This window comes from Pongo pygmaeus, chromosome X (assembly GCF_028885625.2).
Source record: "Pongo pygmaeus isolate AG05252 chromosome X, NHGRI_mPonPyg2-v2.0_pri, whole genome shotgun sequence".
In the NCBI taxonomy this organism is placed as follows: domain Eukaryota; kingdom Metazoa; phylum Chordata; class Mammalia; order Primates; family Hominidae; genus Pongo; species Pongo pygmaeus.
Window position 1 is genome coordinate 36,923,028 of NC_072396.2, and position 15,192 is coordinate 36,938,219.

The 15,192-nt window shown below is 35.3% G+C and overlaps 1 protein-coding gene across 1 annotated transcript in view; it reads left to right on the forward strand.

Annotated features, from left to right (window-relative positions):
- Positions 1–15,192, forward strand: part of CFAP47 (cilia and flagella associated protein 47) — a 458,984-nt gene that overhangs the window by 257,080 nt on the left and 186,712 nt on the right. The window contains exons 40-42 of the mRNA XM_054473062.2: positions 3,401–3,478; positions 12,679–12,749; positions 14,105–14,250. Of these exons, the coding sequence (XP_054329037.1) occupies positions 3,401–3,478; positions 12,679–12,749; positions 14,105–14,250 (295 nt within the window). The remainder of the gene's footprint in view (positions 1–3,400; positions 3,479–12,678; positions 12,750–14,104; positions 14,251–15,192) is intronic.

Consider the following 15,192-nt stretch of genomic DNA (forward strand, 5'->3'; position numbering starts at 1 on the left):
GGTCAAATAAAGACAAATACATTACAAATTAAGGCTTGAAGTTTTCCAGGAAGCAGCAAGACAGGTTAGATAAAAACAGTGCTCAGGAATAAGACTTTTTTGAAGAAGTCCAATCTCAGTCTTTCCCTTCTTCAGGTTGTAAGCTACAGAGTTTTACAACTTCCTTGGGTGCAAGGCTGCTGCAGAGCTGTCAAAAGGAGGATGGGAGTTACAACACACAAGTTCCAATGCAACAAACTCCACTGATCTTACCAAAGTTTGGCATTTTTCTTGGATGAACACTACTCCTGAGATTGTTGCATGCCTCTCTGTATTTACCACTGTTCTGAAAAAGTTAATTTTCACAACTCTTACCAGTGGTTTTTGTTGCTTATATAGAGGGATAAATGTATGGTGGTTCTAACACTGTTATTCTCTGCCTTTCTTTCATTGGTTATCTAGTTTTGTAATTTGAAAAATATTTTATGTTTTAGCTTAGGCTCTTGCTTCTCAAAGTGTTATCCTTGGATCAGTAGCACCAACATCACCTGGGAGCTTGCTAGAAAGACAAAATTTCAGGCCCACTTCAATCCAATTGAGTCAGAATCTGCATTTAATAACATCTCCAGAAGATTTGTTTTTACATTAATATTAGAATCATGTTGTTCTAGGTCAGCAGGTTTCAAAGTTTAATAAATGGGTGAGGCCAGGCTTGGTGGCTCATGCCTGTAATCCCAGCACTTTGGGAGGCCAAGGCGGACGGATCACGAGGTCAGGAGTTCAAGACCAGCCTGGCCAACATGGTGAAACTCAGTCTCTACAAAAATTCAAAAAAAATTAGCCGGGCATGGTGGCATGCACCTGTAATCCCAGCTACTCGGGAGGCTGAGGTGGAAGAATCACGTGAACCTGGGAGGCTGAGGTTGCAGTGAGCCGAGGTCGTACCGTTGCACTCCAGCCTGGGCGACAGAGTGAGACTCCATCTAAAAAAATAAAAATAAAAAAATTAAATAAATGGGCAAACTATATTAAAAGCATCTTAAGAACTTGTTTTAAATAAAGACTTCTGGAACCCATTCCAGACCTGCTTAGAATTCATGTAGGTAGAACTTTAGAAATCTGCACTTTGAACAAACTTTAAGTAATTATTATGCAGATTGAAGTGTGAGAGCTGCTGATTTAGAAACTGCAGTTATCAAGTAGGATTATTTTTTTCTTTTAACAGGTAGTTCATATTGCATTTTTACAGTTAATATTTCTATATATTTTAAGAAAACATGTTCTTTGTATTTAAGCAGGGATGATTCAGACACATGTAGATTGCTATTTTGTCTCAAAATGGTATATGTACAGTGTATACAAATATGATATTTATTATGTTGGGCTAGTCATTTTATTTGTGTGTCAAATTATATGATCCTTGTGACTACTTTTTAGCCAGAACAGATTATCAGCAAAATAAATTTCTCCAATTAGTTACCTTGGATTTATAGAAATATAAATAAATGTTGGAATATTCTTCTGCCTCATAATTTTATGAAATTTAGATGAGAATTTAGAATTTAGTAGCTGACTTTAAAAGTAAATTACTCTCTGGAGAGGAATTCTTCTTTATGTATTTGCCTAATTGTGACTTAATAATAATATAGGTGAATCTGGTAGTCTGACAGATATTTCACGAAGTTCACAGTTTACATTTTACTATATTTAATTTTTTCTGTTTAAAATTTTTTACTATTTAATATTCACATAATTCTTTATAGTTCTTATATGAAAGCATCAGAAATATCAATTTAAAACAATAGTACAGAATCTGATGTTGGCATTAGTTCAGCCACTGTGGAAAGCAGTTTGGAGATTTCTCAAAGAACTTAAAATAGAGTTACCATTTGGTCCAGCAATCCCAATAGTGGGTATATACCCAAAGATAAACAAATCATTCTACCAGAAATACACATGCACTCGTATGTTCATTGCAGCACTATTCACAGTGAGAAAGACATGGAATCAACCTAGGTGCCCATCAATGGTGGATTGGATAAAGAAAACATGGTACATATGCACCATGGAATACTCTGCAGCCATAAAAATGAAGGAGATCGTGTTCTTTGCAACAACATGAAAGCAGCTGGAGGCCATCATCCTAAGAGAATTGATGCAGAAACTAAAAACCAATTACCACATGTCCTTATTTATAAGTGGGAGCCAAACATTGGGTACACATGGACATAAAGATGGGAACAATAGACACTGGCAACTACTAGAGGGCAGAGGGATGGAGGGGCAAGGACTGCAATACTACCTATTGGGTACTATGCTCACTATCTGGGTAATGAGATCAATTATACCCCAAACCTCAGCATCATGCAATATACCCACGTACCAACCCTGCACGTGAACTCTCTGCATCTAAATTAAAAGTTGAAAGTTTTAAAAATAATAAAATAAAAAATAAAAATTTGACTAAAGAAAAAATAGAATAAGAAAAATAATAAATTTTAGGATGTAGGAAAATATTGTGTTTTAGTTTATATATACATGCAGAGGTGTGTGTGTTTGTGTGTGTTTCAAGACTAAAACTTTCGATTAATTTATTACTAGCCTAGTTTTTCTCAAAAAGCTAGGATTTTGGGATCTCAATAACTGTTACATAGTAAAAGGGGTTTCCTTTGATAAATCAGGTTTGGATATTTTATTCTTAACAATATTTGACACAATCTGTTCACTTCTGAAGGTAGAATTAGCCATTCGTGACATGAATTTTCATGACATCTTTAATGTACTGCTAGGGCATCATTTGTATGCTATTCCTACCCTATGATGTGAGCAGCCTGAGGCAAAAATGTTTGTGTTTCCAGAACCTCATGCCCTACAAGTAAGAAACAAATGCGTCTCTATAACTATTTCTTGAATATATAAGCATTGTCATATAGGAAGACTTTCCATTGCTGTGTGATTTCAGAAGATGACATAATTATTAACATACTGATTGACTAGCTACCCACATCTCATGTCCACTCCTGAAAGAAACATTTTTCTTTTACGGAAATAGGTTTAAAAATTATGAAACGTGTACAGCTCTGGTGATGTGTAAGACCAGTGTGACATTTCCTCTTTGTTTCTGGAATATAATTTGACCAGTCACTTGTCTTCTAAATGTCCTTGCTATGAGAATTCAGTGCTGCCATTCCATATAAAAAAGATACTATGTTTCACATATTTCCATTCCTGATCTTTCCCTTCTTTCTAACATATATCTTCTGAGTTGCAGAATGAAAGCACATGGATTTTTTAAACTGTAGTTTATTCTGATTCTAAGGATATTTTGTGAATGATAGGAAAAAATAAAACAAGAATGTTTTGTGGTTATCTGAATTTTGTTGCAATCAATTAAAAATAATTATTTCTTCATTTATTCCAGTGTCATTTTGGTGGAATCCTCAACATTTGTCTCTTCGCCAACAAAGTTAACTGAATCCAGGCAATACCCGAAACATGAGTAAGTGTCTATATTTTGTACTCATAAGTATCTGAGAAAAAGTTTTGAGAAGTAAGTAGTCAAGGAAACTAGTTATATAATTACAAAATAGTTTTCATTTATTCAAAATGTTTAATTTACCTAATTCACACTCGTATCCAAATATATATTTATATGTTACTAGATTCATGTGCATACAAATTGAATAAATCTGAACTTGATTAAATATAGTCGATTTTCATTATTTGTGGTAGTTATGTTCTATAAAATTGCTACACATATTATGTTTCTGCATACTGAGCCATTATTCCAAGAAGAAACACATATAATCATACAGATTACAATAGTAAACTCTAAAAATAACCGATCATGGAAGACTCTATTTTCTTTTTTTTTTACCAAATGAAAACAAAGTTCAGAAGTATCAGATGACTTTCCTGACACTGCCCCAATAAAAGGCATCAGAGAAGGTATTCAAACCCTGTCCACTAGGCCTGAGTGTCTTGCATTACTCTGCACTGCACACTATTGTCTCTACCTCTTGTCATCTCTATACTTTTATAAGGATCAAAATAAGAAGGCCCCTTTGTCACCTTGTTTGACCTCAGCTGCGAATTGGTGCAACCGGTGACGAGAACTTTTCACCACTCTGTGCATGTCCTTTAACACCATGAAAGCACCACGAGTATTGATTTTGGGGTTGCAAATACATTTTAGGAAGTAGGTGGATTTGCAAATATGGAATTCGTGGATAATGAGGATTGACAGTATTTAAATTTATTCTACCTACTTTATGAGGGCTATATTTAGTTTATAAAGAAATTTGCTGAATACAGAAACAGGATTTTTAAAAAATTGATTGTTTTATGTTGTTCCTTTGTTTTACACTATAGAATCACTATATAAAATTAAGTACAATTAAAAACAATGTTATCAAGGTTAAAGAAAGTTAAGTAAAGAGAAAATAATGTAGATGTCTATTAATGAAATGCATGCCTATGTTGACCATTACTACTATGTTTTTAGTTTATTTCATACCCTTGTTTGTCTTTGTATAGTGCTTGACAGCATCAATATCATCCTTTTAGATCCAAAAATATATCAAGGGGCAAGAATTTGACAATTTAGATGACAGGAATTCCCAGTGTCATTAGAAACCGTTAAAGTGCTTGTACAGATCTTGCTAAGATTAAAATGAGTATAGTTTTTTTTTTGGTTTTTTTTTTAAAAAGTGACTTGTATTTAACTTAACACTTTTGGGAGATTATATGAGTTGCGTCTATTATGAGATGTTTGATTCCTTCAATGGTTATTCTGTGAGAAAAGTTATTAAAGAAGAAACCATTTTTGTCTCACTGAATTTATTTTATTGAATGCCAATGTCATGCTTACCTAGGGCTTTTGAAGTCTTGCTTTCACATTTTGCTTTAGTGAACAATAAAATATGAATTGATGTATTGAGCTATAAGGTAGCATTAAAGATACCAAAAGAATAAGAGGATTGTAGGTATTTTATGTTAATTTCTTTGTAGATGTGAAATTCAAGTTTTACTGAAGTATTGCTAAAAACACTTCTGTAAACAGTTCTCCTAGATTTTTATCTTTTCAGTCCCTTGATTCTTCTTGATTAAGTGGTTGCTTTGTGATTGTAGATTTTGCCTGAATGGACTTCAAATAACTTCTTCACATTAATTGTGTAAAATTTATAGTATATGGTAAATTAGAGTCAGATCTTTAAGTAACACTGTAGGTATCTGTGAGTATAAATAACTCAAAATTGAATCAGTGTAATGAACAGAAAAATTGAGTATACTTTCAGGATTTAGAATACAAAATATGATTTCTGCATCTCAAATTTATCATGTTTTTCTTTATATAATACTCTGGAATGGGTTTGATTAGATCCAGAGTTCTGGGGTTATTGAAGCCATGGAATCTAAAGCTACAAGTAAGGTTATCTTTTTTGTGGTATGCTCCCCAAATCAAAAAGAAAATAGAGCAAACAATTATAAAAGCATTTACAATTTAATTTTTCCAGGAAAGGAAACCTTGGTAGTACTCATCCCAAATAATTACCAATTCAGCATGAAATATAGCTTAAGAAGTGTGTCTGTCATGGTCCCAAGCATTATTGATCATTCTTTCTAATTAGTGTCATACATTTTATTTATAATGCTATATTTCCTTACTTCTTCTCTCAAGCCTTTCTGTGATGAAAAACAAAACAAAACAACAGCCAAAAAAAACTTAAAGATGCTGAGACATTGAGTGTTGGGTCAGAGAGAACATTGATCCCAAATAAAGCAGTCAGGCTCACGCAGATTAACTCTCCAAGAATAACTCAGAGCCATACATTTAAAATACTGGGGATTTACTCATGTGTACCCCTGTGAAGACTGTCTCCTAAATCAAAGGCAAGGGCAATTCTTATAAAGGCAAAAGCCACAAAGTTTCTCAAGGAAGAGGGCTTGTCAATTAATGCAAGCTCTTGGTTTATCATTTAGGGACTAGCATGAGATGATGGCTGAGGCCCAAATCCATATGTTGACTTGAGATAAAGTAGTCTTAAGTTCACACAAAAGGTTGTTTTTCTGACAGTTCTAAAAAAAAGAAGTTACTATGGCTCCTTCATCTGGAATTCTGCCGGCTTCCTGTATAACACCTCCAGACTCTAGATCATATAGCACGAAAATCTGTATTCAGTTTCTGAGGGACTGATTAAACTATCCAGAGCTCCGACAATCAAATCCACTTCTTAGGCAATGGAAAGGAAGATGCACAAGGATAAGAGTGTGCCCTTTTTCTATTAGGGAAAGTTGCCAGAAATACCACACAGCACTTCTGTTTGTAGCCCATTGGCCAGATTTTAATTAAATGACCAAACCTAGCTGGAAGAAAGACTGAGAAACCTCCTTTCTCCATACACATCTAAATAAAATTAGGGTTTTGTCAATGAGGAGAAAAGGAAAATGATTATTGGGGTAATTAGCCAAGTCTCCACCATGAAGGGACACAAAGACTTTTATCCGCAAGTGGCACAAAATGATCTAATATTTCATCAATCTGGCTTCTTTGGCATAATGAGGCATTTCTATCTTTAAGTATGTCTTAATAAAATAATACTTAGTAATGTTATACATTACTTTTAAAAGCTTTTTATTGTTTGTCTTGAAGAGATTTCCATATACAAACTGAAATTTAATAACATGTATTTTAAATCATGACCAGAATGAAAGTCGATACTAATGCCTCTATGATTAATTTTCTTATGCAATCCACCATATAATAATCATTATATTGTCTCAATAAAATTCTAGTATAATCTCTATGTTTAATCAGCATGGTAGCAAGTAAAACAAGAAAATGTTTTTTAAAAACTCCATAAATAAACTGGATTTTTTAAAGAGGTTTTCTCAAATGTTCCTGTTTTCCTGTACTTAGGCTCGTGGTAATATTGCACTTCTCCACCAGTGTGGAATTTATGTGTCAACATATAGCCTATTTGGCCAGTGGTATGTGAGGAGAAGTGCTGTATGTTATTTCCAAATGGTAGCTTTAAGAACCAGTGAGAAATTTTTCGTGTTCCCTTCTCCTGCCACAGCTATCATTGAAACACATATAGAAGGGAGCCTCCTGGTCAGGCATGCTGGCTCACGCCTGTAATCACAGCACTTTGGGAGGCTGAGGTGGACAGATCACTTGAGCTCAGGAGTTCAAGACCAGCCTGGGCAACATGGTAAAACCCTGTCTCTACTAAAAATACAAAAATTAGCTGGACATAGTGGCGGGTGCCACTACTGGTAGTCATCTCAGCTACTTGGTAGGCTGAGGCATGAGAATCATTTATGCCTGTGTGGCAGACGTTGCAGTGAGATGAGATTGTGCCGCTGCACTCCAGCGTAGGTGACAGAGTGAGACCCTATTTCAAAAAATAAAAATAAAGAAGAAAGGAGCCTTCTTCACCAAGGATCCCTGAGTGTACCCTCCACCTTGATAGACATGTAGCATTAGCAAGAAATAAACTATTGTGCTAATCCATTGATACATGAGGTTGTGTGTTATTGCAGCATGACCTAGCTTATACTATTAACTGATACTCCTCCTCAGATTCACGTCAGCTAATATCTCTCCAAATAATACATTTTCTCTTCTTAAGTGAGTAGTAAAGTATGAAATAGTAAGCATTGTTAAACTGGCTTTAAAATAATGATAGACTCGTCTATTTAAAAAGCCTCCATGAGCTGCTCTTTGTAAGCAATCGGATACATATATTATAAAATAACCCGTTTGGAACCACATGAATGATAAAACTTTATATTCATCACACATTTTACTTTGTGGGGACATGATCCATGAGCATAATGAGAGCATTTAGTAAGTTCTTATTCTAATGAAACCCAAAGGAATTATCAGGAACGTATCAGTGTTGGCAACTGATTTTAGCCAAACCTTGAAACTAATGAATGGAACAGCTGGGCTCAGAAATGAGTACTTTGGCAATTATTTCTAGTGGTTATAAGACCTGCTGTGTTTTTTTTTCCAGCAATATTGAGTTATTTAATCATTCAACATATTCTTATTAAGTGGCAGCTTAGGCACTGGAAAAACATAAAGATAAATAAGTCACATATCTGGCCCTCGAGGAACCAATCACCAAGCAGAAAACAAAAATCCCTACCAGTGGAGGAAGTTTTACAGCGAAGAAAGTATTTGTTAGTATTAGATGAAAGTATTAGATGACAAAAATACTCTATGATCTGATTGCTTAAGAATATTACTATCTAGATGTTATGGAGAATTTCATGGAAGAGAAGACATTTTAAAAGAAGCATTTTGGTATTTTCTCTTATTATAAACAAATTGTGACCTGAAATATGAGTAAGATCTTGATGGCCAGAATCTAGAGAAGGAGGAGAACTCTCCTATGAGCATAGGAACATGGGTGGAGGGAATTCCAGAAGCAATGGGTAGGGGCATGCAAGGGGAAATAAAAGACATATAAACTGCAGGGCCAATATAGGAGCATAGGAATTAATGTTGAGAAGGTAACAAAGTGTTTATCATTCTGCTTTGAAAGTATTTCTCACAAACCTATGTTTTATTGTAGACTGTGTGCTCCATGAGCTTAGGGGCTTCATCATTAATCTCTATGTCTCAGAAGAGCTTGGTTCAGAATTGCAACCAAAAATGAAAGAAGGCCCTGATAGAGATAATTTTCTGGGTCTTGATTTTTGTTAAAAAAAAAAAAAAAAAAAGACTGGTTGCAGTGGCTAACGCCTGTAATCCCAGCACTTTGGGAGGCTGGGGCGGGAGGATCACCTGAGGTTGGGAGTTCGAGACCAGCCTGACCAACATGGTGAAGCCCTCTCTCTATTAAAAATACAAAATTAGCCGGGCATGGTGGCTCATGCCTGTAATCCCAGCTACTCAGGAGGCTGAGGCAGGAGAATCGCTTGAACCTGGGAGGCGGAGGTTGCAGTGAGCCACGATTGTGCCATTGCACTCCAGCCTGTGCAACAAGAGCAAAACTTCGTCTCAAAAAAAAAAGAAAGCTGGATTCTGGAGACTCATGATTTTAAAATATTTCTTTTTACTATACTGAATAATTAGGAACAATTAGAATTAGGCAAGGGCCTTAGTCTGTTAGGGTGCTATAAAAAAATACTATCGATTGAGGGGCTTAAACAACAAATATTTATTTTGCACAGTTCTGGAGGCTGGGAGGCTGGGGAGTCCAAGATAAAGGCACTGGCAGTTTCGGTGTCTGGTAATGGCCACATTCCTGGTTCATAGAAGACAGTCTTCTTGCTGCATCCTCACATGGCAGAAGGGGTGAGGGAGCTTTCTGGAGTCTTTTTTATAAGGGCACCTATCTCATCCATGAAGACTCCACTTTTCTGACCTTTGGGAGGTCTTCACCTCTCAAAGACCCCACCTCTTAATACCGTGAAACTGGGGATTAGATTTCAACAAATGAATTGAGGGGGTCAGGGCAGGGGAAGCACATTCAGTCTATAGTAGCTAGTCTCTAAAGAAAGCAGAGTGAATTGAAGGCCAAGTATGGTAGTTATCTTCCATGATCCTATTCTTTTAGATTAGGATTTCTTAACTTTTGAAAATGTTATCAGGCTCTTTGGTTCTCATGAAGGCAATTGCACTTTGAAGAATAGTGTTTTCTAAACATATAAGATAAGATGTAAGGATTAAGACTATCTTAGTCTGCATGGGCTGCCGTAACAAAATCTATGGACTGGATGGTTTAAATAACACAAATTTATTTCTCATGATTTTGGAGGCTGGGAAGTCCATTATCCGGGTGCTGCAAGATAGATTTTATTCTGTGTCCTCTTCTGGTGGCTTGTAGATGGCTGCCATCTTATTATGTGCTCATATGACCTCTTCTACATGTGAGAATGGGCAAAGAGAGAAAGCTCTCATGTATCTCTACTTATAAGAATGCTAATTCTATTGGATCAAGGCCATTGTGATCTCAGTAAAGCCTAATTACCCCCTTATATTTCTCATTTCCAAATACAGTCACATTGGTGGTTAGGATTTTAACATATAAATTTGGGGGTGAAGGGCACCATGCAGTCCATGGCACAAAGGAAATGAATATTACAATAGATTATCAAAATATTTTAAGAGTGTAATATAATAAAATATATACTTCTTTATTAACAGACATAATGGTGAAGTTAATGCCTACTGTACTTTAAAAGCAGTGATGAACATAAATAATATCTTAAGATATGAACTGAGATGTGGTATAAACATATCTGTGATTATTTGGTGACCAAATCATAGGTATGCTTAATACTACTGTGGTTTGATTTAAATTGTTGTTAAGTTAGTGGAAGTCAAGCTGAAATTTTTTCCCCATTCAAATTTGTAGATCAACTCTGCCCTTCTGTCTTAGGACTCCTTGCTTTAGACACTTCTCAACTGCTCAGGGGTCAAGGTGGTGCAAAACACAGCAAATATTTCATTTTTACTAGCCTCTAGATATCCGCTGGGCCTTTTATTGAGAAACACCTATGTATATCAAGATAGAATGAATCTAAAACTTAATGCTCTCTAGTTTTCATGATGCATGTGGCATTCAAAGGGCATGATGCATCAAAACTAGACTTGAACCAGACATTTTGCTATTTGGTTGAGATACAGCCTTGAATGTCTGTCCTGAATTAACTTCATGAAGGCTTATGATAAACATCTTCCTAACCCTTTTGGTAGAGGTTTGAGTAGGAAATCACTTTTTGGGTTGATTTAGTCATACCCTTAAGCGAATCAATCCAATGCCATTTTTATCATTTTAGCTTGAAAAGAGATGCATACCACTACTGCAGAGGAAAAAGAAATATTACCCCTTCACACCTCAAAAGTAGTTTCCACTCCCTGACTCTGGGCTACTACTGGGTTAGCAGGAAATATTTCACTGGTTGTTCTACAGTATTTTTTTTTATAATTTTAGCCCCTTTTGATTCTATTTTTTCCCTAAGATTAAAGACTTACTCTTCTTTTAATTCAACAATAGTTTATGAGCATTTAGAAAGTGGTAGTGTGAACTGAGGTGCAAGGATTAACAAAAAGGTAAATAAAGTTCTTTTCCGTTCTGTCTTTGGGACCCCGAAGTTTTGTAAAAATGTTAGATTTATCACTGGCTTTCTAGACTTAGAAACATTCATCAGGTAAAATAGAATTTTTCCAGTCAAATTATTTCATCAAATTATTTTCTGATGTCTTTTGTAATCATGATAACCATTGGATTCATAAGCAAGTCAATACAAATATCTAGGTCTGCAATGTGTTCTGTCTATCTTTAGCTTAAACAGTCAATCAATTGTTCTGGGTTTGAGAATCTCTTTTTGGGGATGAGGCAACTCTGATTTCTTCAAAAGGTACTTTCCTTACTTGTTTCCAACAAAATAGTAAAGACAACAAAAAAGATATGAAGCCCAAATTGGTCTGCTTTTCTACTCACTATCATAAAAATGATTGAACTAGAGATTACAAGGATTGAACAAAATGAGGTTTGGAAATTATCTGTATATTTTAATCAGGCTTTCTACCCAGAGCTCCAATATCAAAGAAATAGCAATGGAGCCAAATATGGAAAAATAATAAGCAGTCTTTGTTATTCTTTCTATTCTGTATGGTCTCCCTTATAAATGCTAAGATATCAATTTATTGTGTCTATAGCAGTGTTAAAATGTTTATCAAATGTACAAATTATGTAAAATAATAAATGTTTTTATTTTAAAAAGGTACTACCTTTTTAAAAAAAAAGATATAATTTACAGTGCTAACCAGAATACCTGTGAGTGTAATTAAGCCACAGAATAACTGTAAGAAGTGGTAAGTAACCTCATTACAAATGTGGTGTAAGGAAAATACAGTATAGTGTTATTCATCAAAATCAAATGGTGAAAAGGAATGGATAACTTTAGAATAACTTTACATGTAAAGAGTCAAAATATTTTACAGCATCAAATTCAGGGAAAAGCAGATGTCAAAGTGAGCAAATATGGGATTTTGTGTTCTCAGAAAAAAATCAGGTAATCAATATCTCTAAACCAAAATAGTAATTGACAGCTTATTGAGCAAAATAATCATGAGTACTACAAGAAGAGTGATATGGGTGAAACTGATGGGTTCTGGAAGACCTGGAACCTTTCAAGGGAGGCAGTTGCTTCAGGCTGTGATCTACTAGTTTGTTTTTAGAAATGCAATCAGAAATTAATCAAATTCCAAAGTCTTCTTATACCTTTCTAAGAAACAAGCAAATGTGGAAATAATAAACTTAGAGAAGGAAATTTTATCAAGAAATCAATTTCTAGAACCACTTTTGGAAAAAGTACCTATTTAGTCCTAAATTGAGATCATCCACGTTTTGAGTCTTTGGATTAGGGTTTCTATTATTATCAAATTTGCACTTCTCTACAGTACTGTATTTTAAAGTGAAAATAATCATTTTATCAATTTTTTGAAAAGAGTGGTGGAAATATGGATGTTTGTTAGTTTTCTTTTTGTATTTTTATGTTTTTTAATTTCCAAAACAATGTGAACATCAAATAATATTTGAAATATATCTATGGTCTTTTCATATCATTTGTACTTAGCCATAACTTTCAAGGCTCTATATGATTTAACTAATATGAAGAATTGTTTTTGAGTTTTGTTTGTGTTGTTGATGTTGTTTTCCTATTTTCTTGTGTCAGTGATGATATGAGTAGCAGTGGGAGTGACACTGATCAGGGCTGTTGCGATTCCTCAAATGTCTTACATACCTGTGAGTACCTAAATAAAAGTTTTTATTTGTTTTCATGTCTGATTTTTATGTGCAAAGCATAATATGAAATGAAATATTCAACAGGGATGGTTACAAGGATAGACAGAGTGGTAAGCTCTGGGGATTGCTGGCTGATTTGAGGCTGAAGCATAGGTCCTGAGTCTTTTCCCTTGATGACCCTTTGGACAACTCTGCACACATCTCTCCTTTCACTGCCAGTCTACTTCCCTCCAATGTACAAAGAATGTGTTTAGATATATGGCCTATATGTCTCTTCTGGCTTATTCCAAATTGTTTAAACTTATTTTGGGGACAGGTATCACCAAGTTTAGAGTTGTAAGGGGAGCATTTTATTTCATAAAATTACTTTATGAAATAACTATAGGTCTAGAAAAGATGGATATAATGATTGGTAGAACAAATGGACATAGGAATGTTCTGGTTATCTAGAGCTGTAGAACAAACCACCTCAAATATACTGGCATAAAACAACAAAAATTAATAATAATGGTTATCTCTCATACATCTGGGGTGACTGGCCTTAGCTGTGTGACTCTAGCTCACGGTCAAATGGAGGCTGGGGCTTGAGTCCTTTCAAAGTCTTCTTCACTCACATGTCTGGCTGTTAATGCTGCCTTTTGTTTGGGACATCTGCTGGGGCTCTTGGCCTGAACGCTTACTCATGGCTTCTCCATGTGGCCCAGGCTTCTTTATGGGATCTTGTTAAGTTCTAAAGTGAGGTGAGCCAAAAAAGAAAGAATTGGCAGAATTGAGTTACATTATTTGATCTAGTGTCAAAAATCACACTGCTTCACTTTTGCTGCATTCTAGCATATGATTTGTAAGGATCAAGTCACTAAGGCTGGCCCACTACATCATCATATTTAAGGCAATATCAAATAATGTGTGGACATGTTTTAAAACTGCTAGATAGATAAATGGAGCTCCATGGCACAATAGGTTAGTGTGCCATACTTAGATAGATATATAGATAATACATCCTTTGTTTCCAGTTTAAGTTATCCATTGTACCCTGTGAAACATTGCATAGTCCACACAAATTTGAAGATTCTTGGATGACCACTTTGTTTCGTATATCCTGACTAATTTTACACATTAGTGAAATTCTTCGTAATGAAATTATGTATTAAGGAATCTTTATAGAGGGTCATAATTAAGCATTGTTTCATAACAAGGTTGATCTAGGGTCACTGTATTTTCATTAACAAATGTATGTATCATCTTCAAGTCTTACATGCTAATGTTATGAACATTTTTGATACCAAAACTTTAATCACTAAATGAACAGCACTTACAAAATTATATGTCAACAAGCTCTGTTTATGTTTTGCTAGCAATTAAGTCCACTTTTATCAGAGAGTTCTTCTGCTCCATGCATACTGTTCACCTGGGAGTGAAAGGAACTTCAAGCCTAGAGCTCCGCTTTCTTCCCTTTAACATGCACGTGCGCTACTGTGTCATCATCTTGAGCAACAAAAAGGTGAGAACAGAATTGTAATCTGTGTGTTTATCACGAGCTGCCACTTTAATGGAGTAACCAACAGCAGGTGACTTGAAGGCAACTGGAGACTCTAGAAATGTGGATGATTTCAGCTCTCAAGTTACTAAGCAAAGAGCTTATCCTCAAGAATATCCACAGTTACACTAGTTGTGGGTAAATTTTATAATAGCTGCATAAAGCAGTGTCATGGGAGCAGAGTGACCTTTTTGTGGCTCTATTTGTATTAGTTATCCATAGCTTTGTAACAAATTATCACACACCAGGTGGCTTAAAACAAGACATGCTTATTATCTCACAGTTACTATATGTCACAGGTCCAGATATGACCTAGATAGATATTCCGAGGACAGTCTATCAAGTCTCCACTCAAGGGATTGACCAGAGCTGGATTCTCTTCAGAGGTTCAACTGAGGAAGGATCTGCTTCCAAACTCCCTCAACTTGTTGGCAAAATTCATTTCCTTATGGCTCTGGGATCCATGCCACCTACATTTTCAAAACTAGCAAGGGAGAGAGACAGAGAGAGTTAGAGAGGGGGAGAGGGACAGATGTGAGAGAGGAAGAGAGAGAGTTAGAGCCACCACTGAGGGAAGGTTTAGAGCATTACCTGCTTCCAGAGAGACACTGCCGTGTGTTGACCTTAGGAAGAAATTTATAACCCCCAGGATGTAGTCCCAAATTTGTCATCAGTTATGTGTACACTAAATTGAATACGTATACAGTGAAAAATGGTAATTGGAAAGAGGTATTGTACTTACCTGGTGTCTATGGCATTATTTACATGTGAAAAATAATATACCTATTAGAAATGTAAAATATAGTTTAATTTTACACTTAAAATTACCATTTAGAAGAAAAAAATGCCTTTTTATAGTAATGCTGAAACTTGTTGGTTAAATTCTTTTAAAGGAGATCAGGATTT